The sequence below is a fragment of the Ovis aries genome, chromosome 1 (genome assembly GCF_016772045.2).
Source record: "Ovis aries strain OAR_USU_Benz2616 breed Rambouillet chromosome 1, ARS-UI_Ramb_v3.0, whole genome shotgun sequence".
Lineage (NCBI taxonomy): Eukaryota > Metazoa > Chordata > Mammalia > Artiodactyla > Bovidae > Ovis > Ovis aries.
Genome location: NC_056054.1, coordinates 101684975 through 101697425, shown reverse-complemented (window position 1 = coordinate 101697425; position 12451 = coordinate 101684975). Strand labels below are relative to the sequence as shown.

General features: G+C 46.5%; 2 protein-coding genes across 4 annotated transcripts in view; one reads left to right on the top strand and one right to left on the bottom strand.

Annotated features, from left to right (window-relative positions):
• The window catches only part of OAZ3 (ornithine decarboxylase antizyme 3), a 6701-nt gene extending 584 nt beyond the window's left edge, over window positions 1-6117 (bottom strand). The window contains 4 exon segments of one of the 2 annotated variants that reach the window (NM_001290359.1): window positions 336-421; window positions 911-1086; window positions 1854-1993; window positions 5922-6117. In NM_001290359.1, the coding sequence (NP_001277288.1) occupies window positions 336-421; window positions 911-1086; window positions 1854-1928; window positions 1930-1993; window positions 5922-5953 (433 nt within the window). In that variant the 5' untranslated portion in view covers window positions 5954-6117. 2 annotated transcript variants of the gene reach the window in all.
• On the top strand, window positions 5577-12451 carry MRPL9 (mitochondrial ribosomal protein L9). 2 transcript variants are annotated; one of them, XM_012181260.4, is made up of 7 exons: window positions 5577-5749; window positions 5943-6099; window positions 6839-6963; window positions 7181-7231; window positions 8891-8992; window positions 11731-11791; window positions 11927-12451. In XM_012181260.4, exons 1-7 carry the CDS (start codon window positions 5597-5599, stop codon window positions 11938-11940), a joined length of 663 nt encoding a protein of 220 aa, XP_012036650.1. In that variant the 5' UTR covers window positions 5577-5596; the 3' UTR covers window positions 11941-12451. The 2 variants fall into 2 exon arrangements, with proteins under 2 accessions (XP_012036650.1, XP_004002552.1); XM_004002503.5 differs by having other exon boundaries at window positions 11731-11814.

Genomic DNA, 12451 nt, shown 5'->3' with positions numbered 1-12451 from the left:
GACCCTCTCACACTATGGGTGCTTAATACATTTGAGACTCTTTCTGTCCTACCAGCCACATCCCTTGAATGGCTTGTGTGTAATTTCACCAGTGCTTCTTCAGTCTAGCTTCTGAAATTTGTGTGCAGGGCCTTCCTGACAGTTCAGTTATGACTTCAATGAACAGAATACTAGGTGCCTTAATTTCCTTGGTGGGGAGAAGGGGATGGGTGTTGAATCCCTGAACTGCCTGAACATGCCCTTTAGAGTGAAGGGAGGAAGATCTGTTATAAAGGGGAAATCACTGTCAGCTGCTTCAGCACAAAGAGCCAGGAAGGATAGAGCAGATTCCCCACCTCTGTCATTCCGGTTGTTTTGGAAGTTTACAAACACGGAATCCACATTGGTCTTCTCCTCCACATACTCCAGTGCTGCAGTCAAACTAGGGACCAGAAGGAAAATGGTTAATGGCATGTTTCACAAACTCAAAATCAACAAAGGTGCCTATTTGCAACAGAAGGTATTTTATTGCTCAGTGTTTCCTGACCCAAGGAAGTGAAAGTTCCAAACTAGTTTTGATGGATTTTTCTCTGAAGCTAAGGGTTTATACACTATGGCCTGATACCTCTGCCATGGAAGGGGCTTGGGGAAAAAGGGCCACTCTATAAAGACAAACAGCTGGAGATCACTTCCTTTCAACTATTTATGGATTCCACCTTGTGATTCTGAATCAGTTTAGCAACCTCCTATGGACTGTTATCTCTTGAATCCAGATCCTGGCTCAACTCACTGGCTGGTTCAGTGATTTGAATGTATCCAGCTCCTGAATAAGCCCTCACTGGCTAGCATGCCCGTTACTTGAGTGTGACATCAGAGTGAAACCCCTACCTCTTCCCTTCACCTCCCCCTCCCCCCATCCAGACTCAGTCACCTTTCCCGGTTGCCTTGATCCAAGGCCCGATACGGGATGTCCAGGAAGAGCCTGTGGTCACATAGAAGGCCGTGCCAGTGGGCGGAGGTCTGGGGGGTGAGGCGGAAGTGGAAGTCTAACTGCACCGGGCCCTTGTGAAGCAGGGGGTCAGTAGACAGCACCGTCAGGTTCCCAGCCTGGAAAAGGAGTAAAAATGAGAGCAACAGTCTCCTGTTTCTGCACTCACCTAACCCTCAGATCAGATCTCAGACCTGTTTAGGTGTGTCTGTGGGAGCAAGGAGGGGGCTGATGGAGAGCCTAGGTGAAGTGGAGCCAGGCCGTACTCAATATCTCCTAGTCCTAAGACCTAACTCTGTCCCTATCATGGCGTTTTCCTTGATAAAAATTTGGAATCGAGTCAGTACTACCTGCTGACTCCACTGAGGGGTGCACTAACGGTTCAGAAACTTGTATTTACATCATCAAACAGCTTATTCTTTAAACAAAGCTGTATCATCTGTTTACTGTCTCACTAATAACACTCTTGTACTTTTTCCCAGCATATATGTTTTCCCTAAATTCTGCCACTTCTTATTTAAAAATGCATAGCTCATACCTAGGCATGATGATACAAAGGCAAGTGCAGGAGTTCGGGATTCTAGACCCAAAACTTAGCATCTAAACAGCTTTATGTCCCAGAATACAGCTTTGTGTCTTAATATAGTCTGTCTTTGTTTTCAATTCCTCCTTTCCCATCCTGCTTTTCAACACCAGCCCTAGGACCCTGCCTTAAGTTCTCTGGACCAGAATCCTTGTCCATAAAGCAAGTCCGTTTTACACAGGAGCTCACATGAGCTAGCTTTCTATGATTTATTTTCCAACTAGTCCATGTCCCTTTGTAAGTTATCATATTACAGCAAGCAGTGGGCTGCCATGTCCCAGCACCAGCTCCCAGTCCACTTACCGAATATAATTCTTTAAGCTGGTCTTGATCACCCTGCTCGGTGCGTCTGTCCCCCTGAAGACCTACTAGGGACTCAGGAGCACTGAAGACAGCAACGGGGCCGGAGTGTCAAGTCCTCCACTTCCTTATAAGTGGTGATGCTGATGAGGAAAAAGAGGCCCCAATTAGTTGATCTCTGAGTCTGAGATGAGAGACTTACCTTCCAGGTACACTGGGCCAGGCTCTGGCACTGTCTTCTGTATCTTATGTGAACCAGCCTATCTATTTCCATTTCCCCAGGCCAGCCAGATAGAAAGGTTTACAAAGTTCCATGCCAGCCTTCCACCCTATTTTGCTATTCTCTTTTGCCACTTAGGGAGTCCTTTCAAATTCGTTTATTTTTCTTTACAGTTCATATAAACAACTACAGGTAGAGATTAAAACAAGTACCTTTTACAGCAAGGCAGCATCTTCTCCCGGAGGGTGATCCGGTACTTGTAACAGTAAAGGTAATAGGCGTATGGTGACCAGAACGGGTAGAGGTAGTTCCGTGTTTTTCCCCTCTTGATATAAGAAAGGGAGTAGAAAGAGGGGCGTGACCTGTAACAAGGCAGTTTCTTAGTTCAGTGCCTCCCTGCGGCAAAGTGAGGTTCAGGGGCTGGTGGCAGGGGTTCAGGCTTCTGGTGCCATTGTGACATGGTGAGCACTGTGACATGGCAAAGGGCCAGCCCTTCAGTCACTTCAGTGTTCCTCTCTGTGCTCCCTACCCGACCCTACCCACTTAGGTAGCCCCCAAAGTGCTTGTTCAACTAGTATGGACTTCACGGCTGTACCAGAAATTAAAATACTTTTTGTTTCTGTATGGTTGGTAAACAGCCCTGGCTGACCACTTGTGCTCACGGAACATGGGCTCCCACACACTTCAGTAACAGATTGGGGTCTGATACTGCAGGAGGCTTCTAAGGCCCTGATCCAGTATCTGACTTGATTGGTTGGTTCCCTGTTCCTATCAGTTCAATATTTTTACTATCCCTACCTTTAATAACCCAATGATTCTACATGTTGTTGAACTTTCTCAGTGCCTTATGGGGTAGGAACTGCAAACTCAGTGCCTCCAGGGACCTGGACAGCTAGGGGAAATTAGTGGAGCTGCTGGCTGGGACTGTAGCAAAATGAAAAGCTCACACACTCTTAAAAAAAGGGTCGGGGTGGGGGGAGACGCAGCCCAGCTCCAAGTTTCCGTGCAGGAATGCAGACCAGATCATACAGTTTTCAACAGAAACTGGAAAGAGATTTTTGTGGTAAGTTTCTCAAAAAGAAATTTTTTAATCTTCAGAAATTTTACTACTAACAAAAAATAAAAATTATTGGTTAAAAAAATCAACATTGTGTGCAAAATTTGGAGCTGGCGCCACCAGTCTGAGACCTCTGTACGTTCTTCATTCATCCATTTACAAATACTTATTGGGGGCCTACTGTGAGCTAGGGATACACCAGTAAACAAACCAAATATCCCTGCCCCATGGAGCGTCTAACACTGAAAGAACAAACCTAAACACAAGAGAACTATTTCACGTGTTAGAAGATGATAGAGTAGAAAGAAGGATCAGGAGTGTGAAGGGGGTGGGACAGTGGCAGTAATAAATAGGGTGATCTAAGGCGGTCTAGGAGAAGGCAATGGCAACCCACTCCAGTACTCTTGCCTGGAAAGTCCCATGGACAGAGGAGCCTGGTAGGCTGCAGTCCATGGGGTCACACAGAGTCGGACACGACTGAAGTGACTTAGCAGCAAGGAGGTCTACTCAAAGGGGTTGAGGGAGTTATGCCAAGCCAGCGTCTGAGGGAAACAGCTTCTGTGTGAAAGCAACAGCTAGTGCAAATCCCTAAGGAGAATGGGTCAAATTTTTTCAAGAAACAGGAGTCCACTGTGGGTTGACTACAAGCTACATGCTAAGTTGCTCCGGTCATGTCTGACCCTTAGCCTGACAGCCTCCTGTCCATGGGATTCTCCAGGCAAGAATACTGGGGGTTGCCATTTCCTCTTCCAGGGGATTTTCCCAACCCAGGGGTTGAACCCGCATCTCTTATGTCTCCTGCACTGGCAGGCAGGTTCTTCACCACTACTGCTACCTGGTAAGCCCTGTAAGCTATAGGGGGAGTAGAAGAGAGCTAATGGGACCGGGTCATACAGGGCCTTGTAGACCATTGTATGGCCTTTTTCTTTGACTAAAGGGGGAAGTCTTTGCAAGTTTTGGACAGATGAGACATGATCTGACATGTTTTTCAAAAGATTCTGACTGGTGTATCGCAAATAAACTGTAGAGCTCTAAAGGATTATTTAGTCTCTAAAGAGACTATTGCAGTTATCTTGGAGAAAGATAGTATTTTATACCATGGTGGAGAACTGGAGTGATGGGATATGGTTGGCTTCTGGATTTCCTGAAGTAGGAGAGGTGAGTCCAAGAACTGAAAGAAGGGAGTTACCACTGACAGAGAAGAAAGGCTGCAAGTGAGGCAGAATGGGGCAGAGGGTAGAGATGGGTTTAGTTTGGAGCATGTTAACTTTGAATTGTCCACAGTTGTGTAAGGGGAAGATGAAGTAAGCAGCTGGATAGTCATGTGTGGAGTTTAGAAGTTTAGGGTGAAGACAGAAATTTGAAGTCATTGGCATATGAGTCAAGATTGGCATTGAGAAGAGTAAAGACCCAAAGACTGAGGCCTGGGGGCACTCTAAGAGATGAAGAATAAAGGAGAAATCAGCCAAGGAGACTGAAATGCTCCCTGCTTGTTTCTGGGAGCATGTTGAGACCAGAAGGAGAGAAGTAAATCGGTGTCCTGGAAGCTCCCTAAAGAAAGTGTAATTACGAGAGACTACTGGCCAAAGGCTGTTTACAGGTCGAATAACATGATGCTCAGAGCATCTTTCCATAAACCTCATGCCAAACAGGCCTATTCATGCCATTTTATATGGTTTATTCCCCAGTACTGAGACCCTCCACAGAGGGGACTGTCTGTCTCGTGATTTACGTTTACTTAAATATTTGTTAGGAGACTAGTGCAGTAATTGGAGAAGGAAATGGCAACCCACTCCAGTATTCTTGCCTGGAGAATCCCAGAGACAGAGGAGCCTAGTGGGCTGCCGTCTATGGGGTCGCACAGAGTCGGACACGACTGAAGCGACTTAGCAGCAGCAGCAGCAGCAGCAGTGCAGTAATCCTGAAGGAAGATAGTATCTTATGCCAGGATAGGAGGACTAAACACTGTAGTGTAACGATTAAGAGACAATCCTGAGGTTGGCAGTTTTCCAGAGGATTCCATCCTTCCACCACTTTTAGATAGATTTGAAGTAAGGAAAAGCATCCAGCTATCACAGAACGTCAGAACTGGAAGCGACCTCAGCGACTGGAGCTAAATAAAAAGCTCCAGTAATAAAGACTAATAAAGACAAGTGAAGCCAAGGGAGGGAGCGGGTGCCTCCCGGTGTCAGTGCAGCTAACAGTCATTCCACTACCAGTCAGTGGCTAAGGGTGTCCCTCCCCCGAGAAGAAACTGGGGAAAGGGAGTGGCGGAAACGCTGAATCGTGGAGCAAACATCCCAGCCAGATCTCTGGTCTCCAGACACCCGCGTCGCAGCTCAATCCGCGCCAGGCTTTCCTGGAAGCTCAGCGCGCACAGAGCCGCGCCGGCTCAGGCGCGCCGCGGGCAGCCCGTGGGGGCCTTTCCTGCAGCCTGCGCCTTGCGGACCTTCCTCTGCGCCCGAGAACATGGCGGCAGCCGGTTTCGCGGTCCCGCGGGCAATTCAGCTGCGGGTGTTCACTGAGCGGCTGCTGCGAGGAGGGGTCCGGGAGCTCCTCCGGCCGCGACTTTCAGGGAGCACCCCCGGCTCGGAGCGCGACTTCAGCCTGTCTCACAGTCGGGTGAGGGCCGGGTCTGAGTGCTGGGGCTCCTTGCCTCTGGGGGAGCTAGTTATGGCCGAGGCTTGTTTTGAGAAGCGCGCTGAGACCGGGTGGGCCCCAAATCGAGGGTGGTGGGCTCTCCCTGAGGTGCCGGCGGCCAGTGGAGGAGGCTTCTCCTTGAATACTCGCTCACTCTCGCTCCCCCGGCCGCCAGGGCACGGTCATTGTAGAGCGCTGGTGGAAGGTGCCGCTAGCGGGAGAAGGCCGGAAACCGCGCCTGCACCGGCGGCACCGCGTCTACAAGCTCGTGGAAGACACGAAACACCGGCCCAAAGACAACCTGGAGCTCATCCTCACCCAGTCGGTGGACGGTAAGGCCCGGGGAGAGGTACTTCTCTCAGGCTGGTTCTGTTCGGCATCAACTTTTTTCTGCCCTTTCACTACTTTGGGTGAATGATCAGCTGTCTGTCTGAGAAGAAGAAGCGGTAAAAAGTACTGTGATTGTGACATTGGTTTCCTACATAGAAAATTAGAATATGAATGCAGCATCATCTAATTTTATGTTCCAGAGTCTTGGAAGGCCTCATTTTGACTGTTTCCCTTTGCATGGGCTTCCCAGGTGGCGCTAGTGGTAAGGAACCCTCCTGCCAATGCAGGAGACTTAAGAGACACTGGTTTGATCCCTGGATCCGGAAGATCCCCTGGGATCTTTGCAGCCCACTCCAGTATTCTTGCCTGAGAATACTCCAGTATCCTCCCCATGGAGAGAGGAGCTGGCGGGCTACAGTCCACATGGTCGCAAAGAGTTGGACAGGGCTGAAGCCACTTCGCACAGCATCTTTGACAGTGTGTGGAGACACAGGGCTGACAGTAGGCACCACATACTGAAATCTCCGTGATGGGACAATGCTTCACTTTGTACATGGAATATTGAGTTTCTCAATCAGGCCCTAAAGAAATGAATTCGAAATCGTGTTGTTCCTAGTGAATACTAATATTTCTTCTGGGAGAAATAAGCACTGAGAATAAGAGGTCTCTTTTTCTTTGGTCATCTCCTCTTTAGGGACTGCTAGATAACTCTGATCCTCTGCCTCTGTTCTCTGTTGGCAGAACTTGGAGTCCGAGGTGACCTGGTCTCAGTGAAAAAATCTGTGGGCCGTAATCGACTGCTTCCTGAAGGACTGGCTGTGTACGCATCTCCTGAAAACAAGAAGCTGTTTGAAGAGGAGAAATTGGTGAGCCCAAAAAAGAAAGCAGAGGGACTCAAGAGATATTAAAACCTGAACATTGCTTCTAACAACTTCTTTCCCTTTGATATTTAATTTGAAAATGAGGTAGGGACTAGAAGAACAGGAATTCAGAAGCCCAGACTATGCCCAGCATAGTAAGAATTTGTTGTTAGTTACTGTGGATTCTCTTTTTTTTTTTTCAATCTGTAACTTTCTTTTCTAGCTGAGACAAGAAGGAAAACTAGACAAGATCCAGACCAAGGCAGGTGAGGCGGTAAGTAGAAACATAGAAAATCTTTATTTATTGGTCACCTACAGAAATCACCAACCTCTCCCTAAAAGGCTTCTTGATTTCCTTGAAGTCTCTTGATTTCCGGCACAAGGAAGGGGCAAGGGGAAGTATTGTGGCTACTGTAACTGATACTAATATTAAGACCTCCTAGGAGATCCTGACATGTTGGGTTAAGTGCTCTGGCTTATTGAGGGAGGCCCCATCCTGGGCACCAGGGGACCCATGGAAGAATGTGAGATGAGGACTCTGGCTTCAGGGGTGTTGACAGACAAGGTGGAGAGAACACAGGCACAAGAAAAAGTGATACATAAACTCAAAACCATAAATTATGAGTAACATGGACTAGAATGGATTAGGGTGATTGAGGAGGATTGAAGTAGGCCTTGTGGGATTAATAGGCTTTGGATAGACCAGGAAGGTAGGAAAGGTATTAAGGGAGACAAAGTCTCAGTAGATAATTAAGGCATGTTTTAAGTAAGGTTACACTTCATTTATAGTTACTACAAAATGTTGGCTATATTCCCCAGGCTGTACAGTACATCCTTGTGACCTATCTTATACTCTATATCTGTGCATCAGTTTTTGTCTCATATTCACTGATTTGTATTTTTTAGATTCCACATATATAAGTGATATCATACAGTATTTTTCTTTCTCTGACTTATTTCACCTAGCATAATGCCCTCCAGGTCCATCCTTGTTGCCGCAAATGGCAAAATTTCATTCTTTTAAATGGCTGCATAGTATTCCATTGTGTGTGTGTGTGTGTGTGTGTGTGTGTTTGCGTATACCACATCTTTATCCATTCATAATAGACACATAGGTTGCGTCCATAACATGGCTGTGAACATTGGGGTGCATATATCTTTTTGAATTAGTGTTTTGGGGGAGTTAGATATATATACCCAGGAGTGGAATTTCTGGATAATATGGTAGTTCTAATATTTTTAGTTTTTTGAGAAACTGCTATACTGTTTTCCACAGTGGGTGCACAAATTTAAATTCCCACCAACAGTGTACAAGGATTCCCTTTTCTCCACATCCTTGCCAGCATTTGTTACTGTAGTCTTTTGATGATTGCCATTATGTCAAGTGTGAAGTGATAGCTCAGTTAAAGCATGTTTTAAAATAGAAAGTAGACCAGTCTAGTTAAAGCAGAAGACTTGAATAGTATATTAGGAAATATATGACTGGAAAGTGGGGTGGGCATGATTTATAAAACATCTTTAACCCTCAGCTAATGAATTTATACTTCATTCTGTAAGCAAGGAGGAATCATTAATGGTGTAGTGGTAGGACTGAAGGCCCAGAATATTGGGTTAAAACAGTCTATGAAAGTCTTTCCCGAGATGAACGGTCGATGAGCCCAACTTTGACATGGCCTGGGTCTCCTTGCTTAGGGATAGCCAAGTATAGGCAGCATTCCCCTCCCGAGCATTGCTAAAACATCTTTCCATAGTGTCAGTCTTGAGACAATAGGAATTTTTATCTTTCCTATTCATCATCTCACCTCTCTTGGCTACGAGGCAGGAATTGTGATTTGCCTAAACTCTCGGACTTTATGCCTCTTGGCCTCTTGCTAACATGTTTCCTCTCCTTGGTTCCAACTCTAACCTATCCTCTGTTTATAATTCCTCTCAGACAGTGAAATTTCTGAAGAGTTGCCACCTGGAGGTAGGAATGAAGAACAATGTCAAATGGGAGCTAAACCCTGAAATAGTTGCCCGCCACTTTCTCAGAAATGTGAGTACTCCCAAACACCACTATAGCCCTAAGATGGAAGCCACCCCTGGGAAGAAGCAGCTACGCCAGGATTGATCCCTGTTAGGAAAGGGTGTGATCATCCAGTTGAAGTTAGGGAAAGCTTTTTTTTTTTTCAAATTATAGTTAATTTAAAACATACTAATTTCTGTTATGCAGCAAAATGATTGTTTTATATCTATGTATCCTTTTTCATATTCTATTATGGTTTGTCACATGATATTGAATATAGTTCCCTGTTGTATACAGTGGGACCTTGCTGTTTATCCATCCTATATAGTCGTAATATATAGTCTGCTAATCCCAGACTCTGAATCCATCGCTCCCCAGTCTGGCAACCACAAGTCATTTCCCTCCCACAGCTGTGCAAGCCAGTCAGGAATGCTTTCCCTAAGTTGGACAGCCGTATGTAAATCAATGCACCCTCCTCCTCGGCAGTCAGAAGTCTGTTCTCTATGTTTGTGAATCTGTTTCTGTTTCATAGATCATTTGGGTCATGTTTTAGATTCTACATATAAGTGACAGCATATGGCCTTTGTCTTTCTTAGTTCACTTAGTATGGTCATCTCTGGATTCATCCCTGTTGCTGCAGATGGCAAGGTTTCATTCTTTTTTATGGCTGAGTAGTGTTCCGTTGTATATATGGACCGCGATTTCTTCACCCATTCATGTGCTGATGGACATTTAGGCTGTTTCCACGTCTGGACTGCGATGGGTCTTTGCTGCTTCACACAGGCTTTCTCTAAAGTTGCTGCAAGCATGGGCTACTGTCTGCTTCTCATTGGGGTGGCTTCTCTTGTTGCATAGCGTGGGTTCTCGGTGTGGGGGCTTCAGTAGCTGTGGCACAGGGGCTTAGATGCTCTGCAACATGTGGGAGCTTCCCAGACCAGGGATCAATCCCATGCCCCTGCATTGGCAGGCGGATTCTTAACCACTGGACCACCAGGGAGGTCCCACATGTATCTTTTTGAATTATAGTTTTGTCCAGATATAAACCCAGGAATGGGCTTCCCTGGTGTCTCAGACGGTAAAGAATTCGCCTGCAATGCAGGAGACCTGGGTTCGACCCCTGGGTTGGGAAGATCCCCTGGAGGAGGGCATGGCAACCCACTCCAGTATTCTTGCCTGGAGAATCCCCATGGACAGAGGAGCCTGGTGGGCTGCAGTTTCTGGGGTTGCAGAGTCCAGCACAACTGAATGACTAGGTGCATACCTAGGAATGGTATTGCTGGATCATATGGCAACTCTAGTTTTATTTTTTTGAGGAAGCTCCATATTGTTTTCCATACTGGCTGCACCAGTTTACCTTCTCACCAGTAGTGTGAGAGGATCCCCTTTTCTCCACCCCGCTTCAGCATTATCTGTAGACTTCTGTTTCACTTTTGGGTGCACTGGCCTTCCTTGCTTCATGTGGGCTTTTTCAGTTGTGGTGAGTTGGGGCTACTCTATACTTGCAGTACGTGGGCTTCTCACTGCAGTGACTTCTCTTACTGCGGAGCGTGGGCTTCAGTGGTTGTGGTGTGTGGCCTCTGTGGGTGCAGGTGGCAAGCTCAGTTGCCCCTCGGCATGTGAGATCTTCTCGGACCAGGGCATTCAACCCATGTCCCCTGTGCTGGCAGGTGAATTCTTTACCACTGGACGACTTGGGAGGTCCGTGTAGACTTTTTATTGATGGCTGTTCTGACCGGTGTGAGACGGTACCTCATTTACTTTGGATTTGCATTTCCCTAATCATTAGCAGTGATGAGCATCTTTTCCGTGTCTGCTGGCCACTGTATATCTTCTTTGGAGAAATGTCTGTTTGGGTCACCTGCCCATCTTTTGATGGGTTGGCTTCTTTTCTTTCAGTTCTTTATTTCTAGCTGCACTTGGCCTTCACCGCTGTGCACAGGAGCTGCTCTCTAGTTGCAGCGCACAGGCTTCTCACTGTGGTGGCCGCTCGTCTCAGAGCAGGGGCTCCAGGGTGCCTGGGCTTGGTTGCCCCACAGCATGTGAAATCTTCAAGGGATTCAACCCATGCCCCCTGCATTGGCAGACAAGATTCTTAACCACTGGACCACCAGGGAAGTCCAGTTGGGTTGATTTTTTTTGTTGTTGAGTTGTATATGAGTTGTTAGTATATTTTGGAATTTTAAGCCCTTGTCAGTGGCATCATTTGCAAATATTTTCTCCCAGTCTGCAGGTTGTCTTTTTATTTTATGTCCTGTGCAAAAGCTTGGTTAGGTCTCATTGTTTACTTTTGCTTTTATTTCTGTTGCCTTGGGAGACTAACCTAGGAAATCATTGGTACAGTGTATGTCAGAATGTTTTGCTGTGTTCTCTTCTAGTTTTGTGGTGTTACGTTTTGTGTTTAAGTCTTTACGTCATTTTGAGTTTAAGGATGGTCACAAAGAAATTGAAAACTGACAGGAGAAGATGGGAACATTGATTTTCTCTAGATAGGAAAAGCTGGGGAATTGTGACACTGGAGAATTTTTACTTATGTGGATGAAGTGATTTTGATCTCAAACCCTGTTTCTCTTGTGAAACCACCTCCCTGAGAAATGAGGACTGAGTTTCTCTGCCACTCTTTAGGGAGGTTTGTGCCTTTCCGTGGGATCAGCCAGGGTAAACTCCCCAGTTTTACTCATCCCTGTACAGGGAAGTCTAGAATCCTCTTGAGATTGCCCAGAGTGGCAACCATGTAAACAGAGCTCCTTTTGGCTGTGATTTTTCTGCAGCTTGGCGTTGTGGTTGCCCCACATGCATTAAAGTTACCCGAAGAGCCCATCACCCAGAGGGGTGAGTACTGGTGCGAGGTGACGGTGAGTGTCTCACATGCGCTCTCCTTTTTCTGACTGGGTAGAAAGCTGGGACTGGGTGGTGTTAGCCTTATTTGCCCACCTGACCTAAGCATTCCTGTTGTTCTGTGGGCAGGTAAATGGACTTGACACTGTGAGGGTACCTATGTCCGTGGTGAACTTTGAGAGGCCCAAAACCAAAAGATATAAGTATTGGTTAGCCCAGCAAGCTGCCAAGGGAGTGGCCTCCACCAGCTTCCAGATCTGAACCTGTTCTCCCTGGAAAGCAGCGAAGCAGAATCAGAGGAACGGTGGAGCAAAGATGGAGCAGCACTGTGATACCGCTCCTAGCTCTAACCAAACACGAATCTTAGAGAGCGTATGGAGGCAGCAACAGCAGACCGGACTGCACGTATGTGTTGAATCGTCCATATTTGCCATCTTCAACAGTTATCATGTTTGGCCTTATTGGGGAGGCCTGTTCCAGAAGTACAGGCTATGGATTTGGTAAGCTAAATATTAATAGACCAAAACAGTCTAGATCCTATTTAGCCTCTTCCTTCATTGGAATTCACTGGAATAAATGGTAGAGCTAGCTAGCTTATTCTCATCATCCAAACTGAACATTGTATCTCAGAAAAAATAAAAAGGTTGTGTTCTT

What these genes read in the sequence shown, in the direction of transcription:
- MRPL9 (XM_004002503.5), top strand. Translation starts at nt 5,597, where the DNA reads ATGGCGGCAGCCGGTTTCGCGGTCCCGCGGGCAATTCAGCTGCGGGTG. An exon ending in TCAGCCTGTCTCACAGTCGG is followed by an intron (nt 5,750 to 5,942) that starts GTGAGGGCCGGG and finishes CCCGGCCGCCAG; the next exon opens with GGCACGGTCATTGTAGAGCG. An exon ending in TGTTTGAAGAGGAGAAATTG is followed by an intron (nt 6,964 to 7,180) that starts GTGAGCCCAAAA and finishes TTTCTTTTCTAG; the next exon opens with CTGAGACAAGAAGGAAAACT.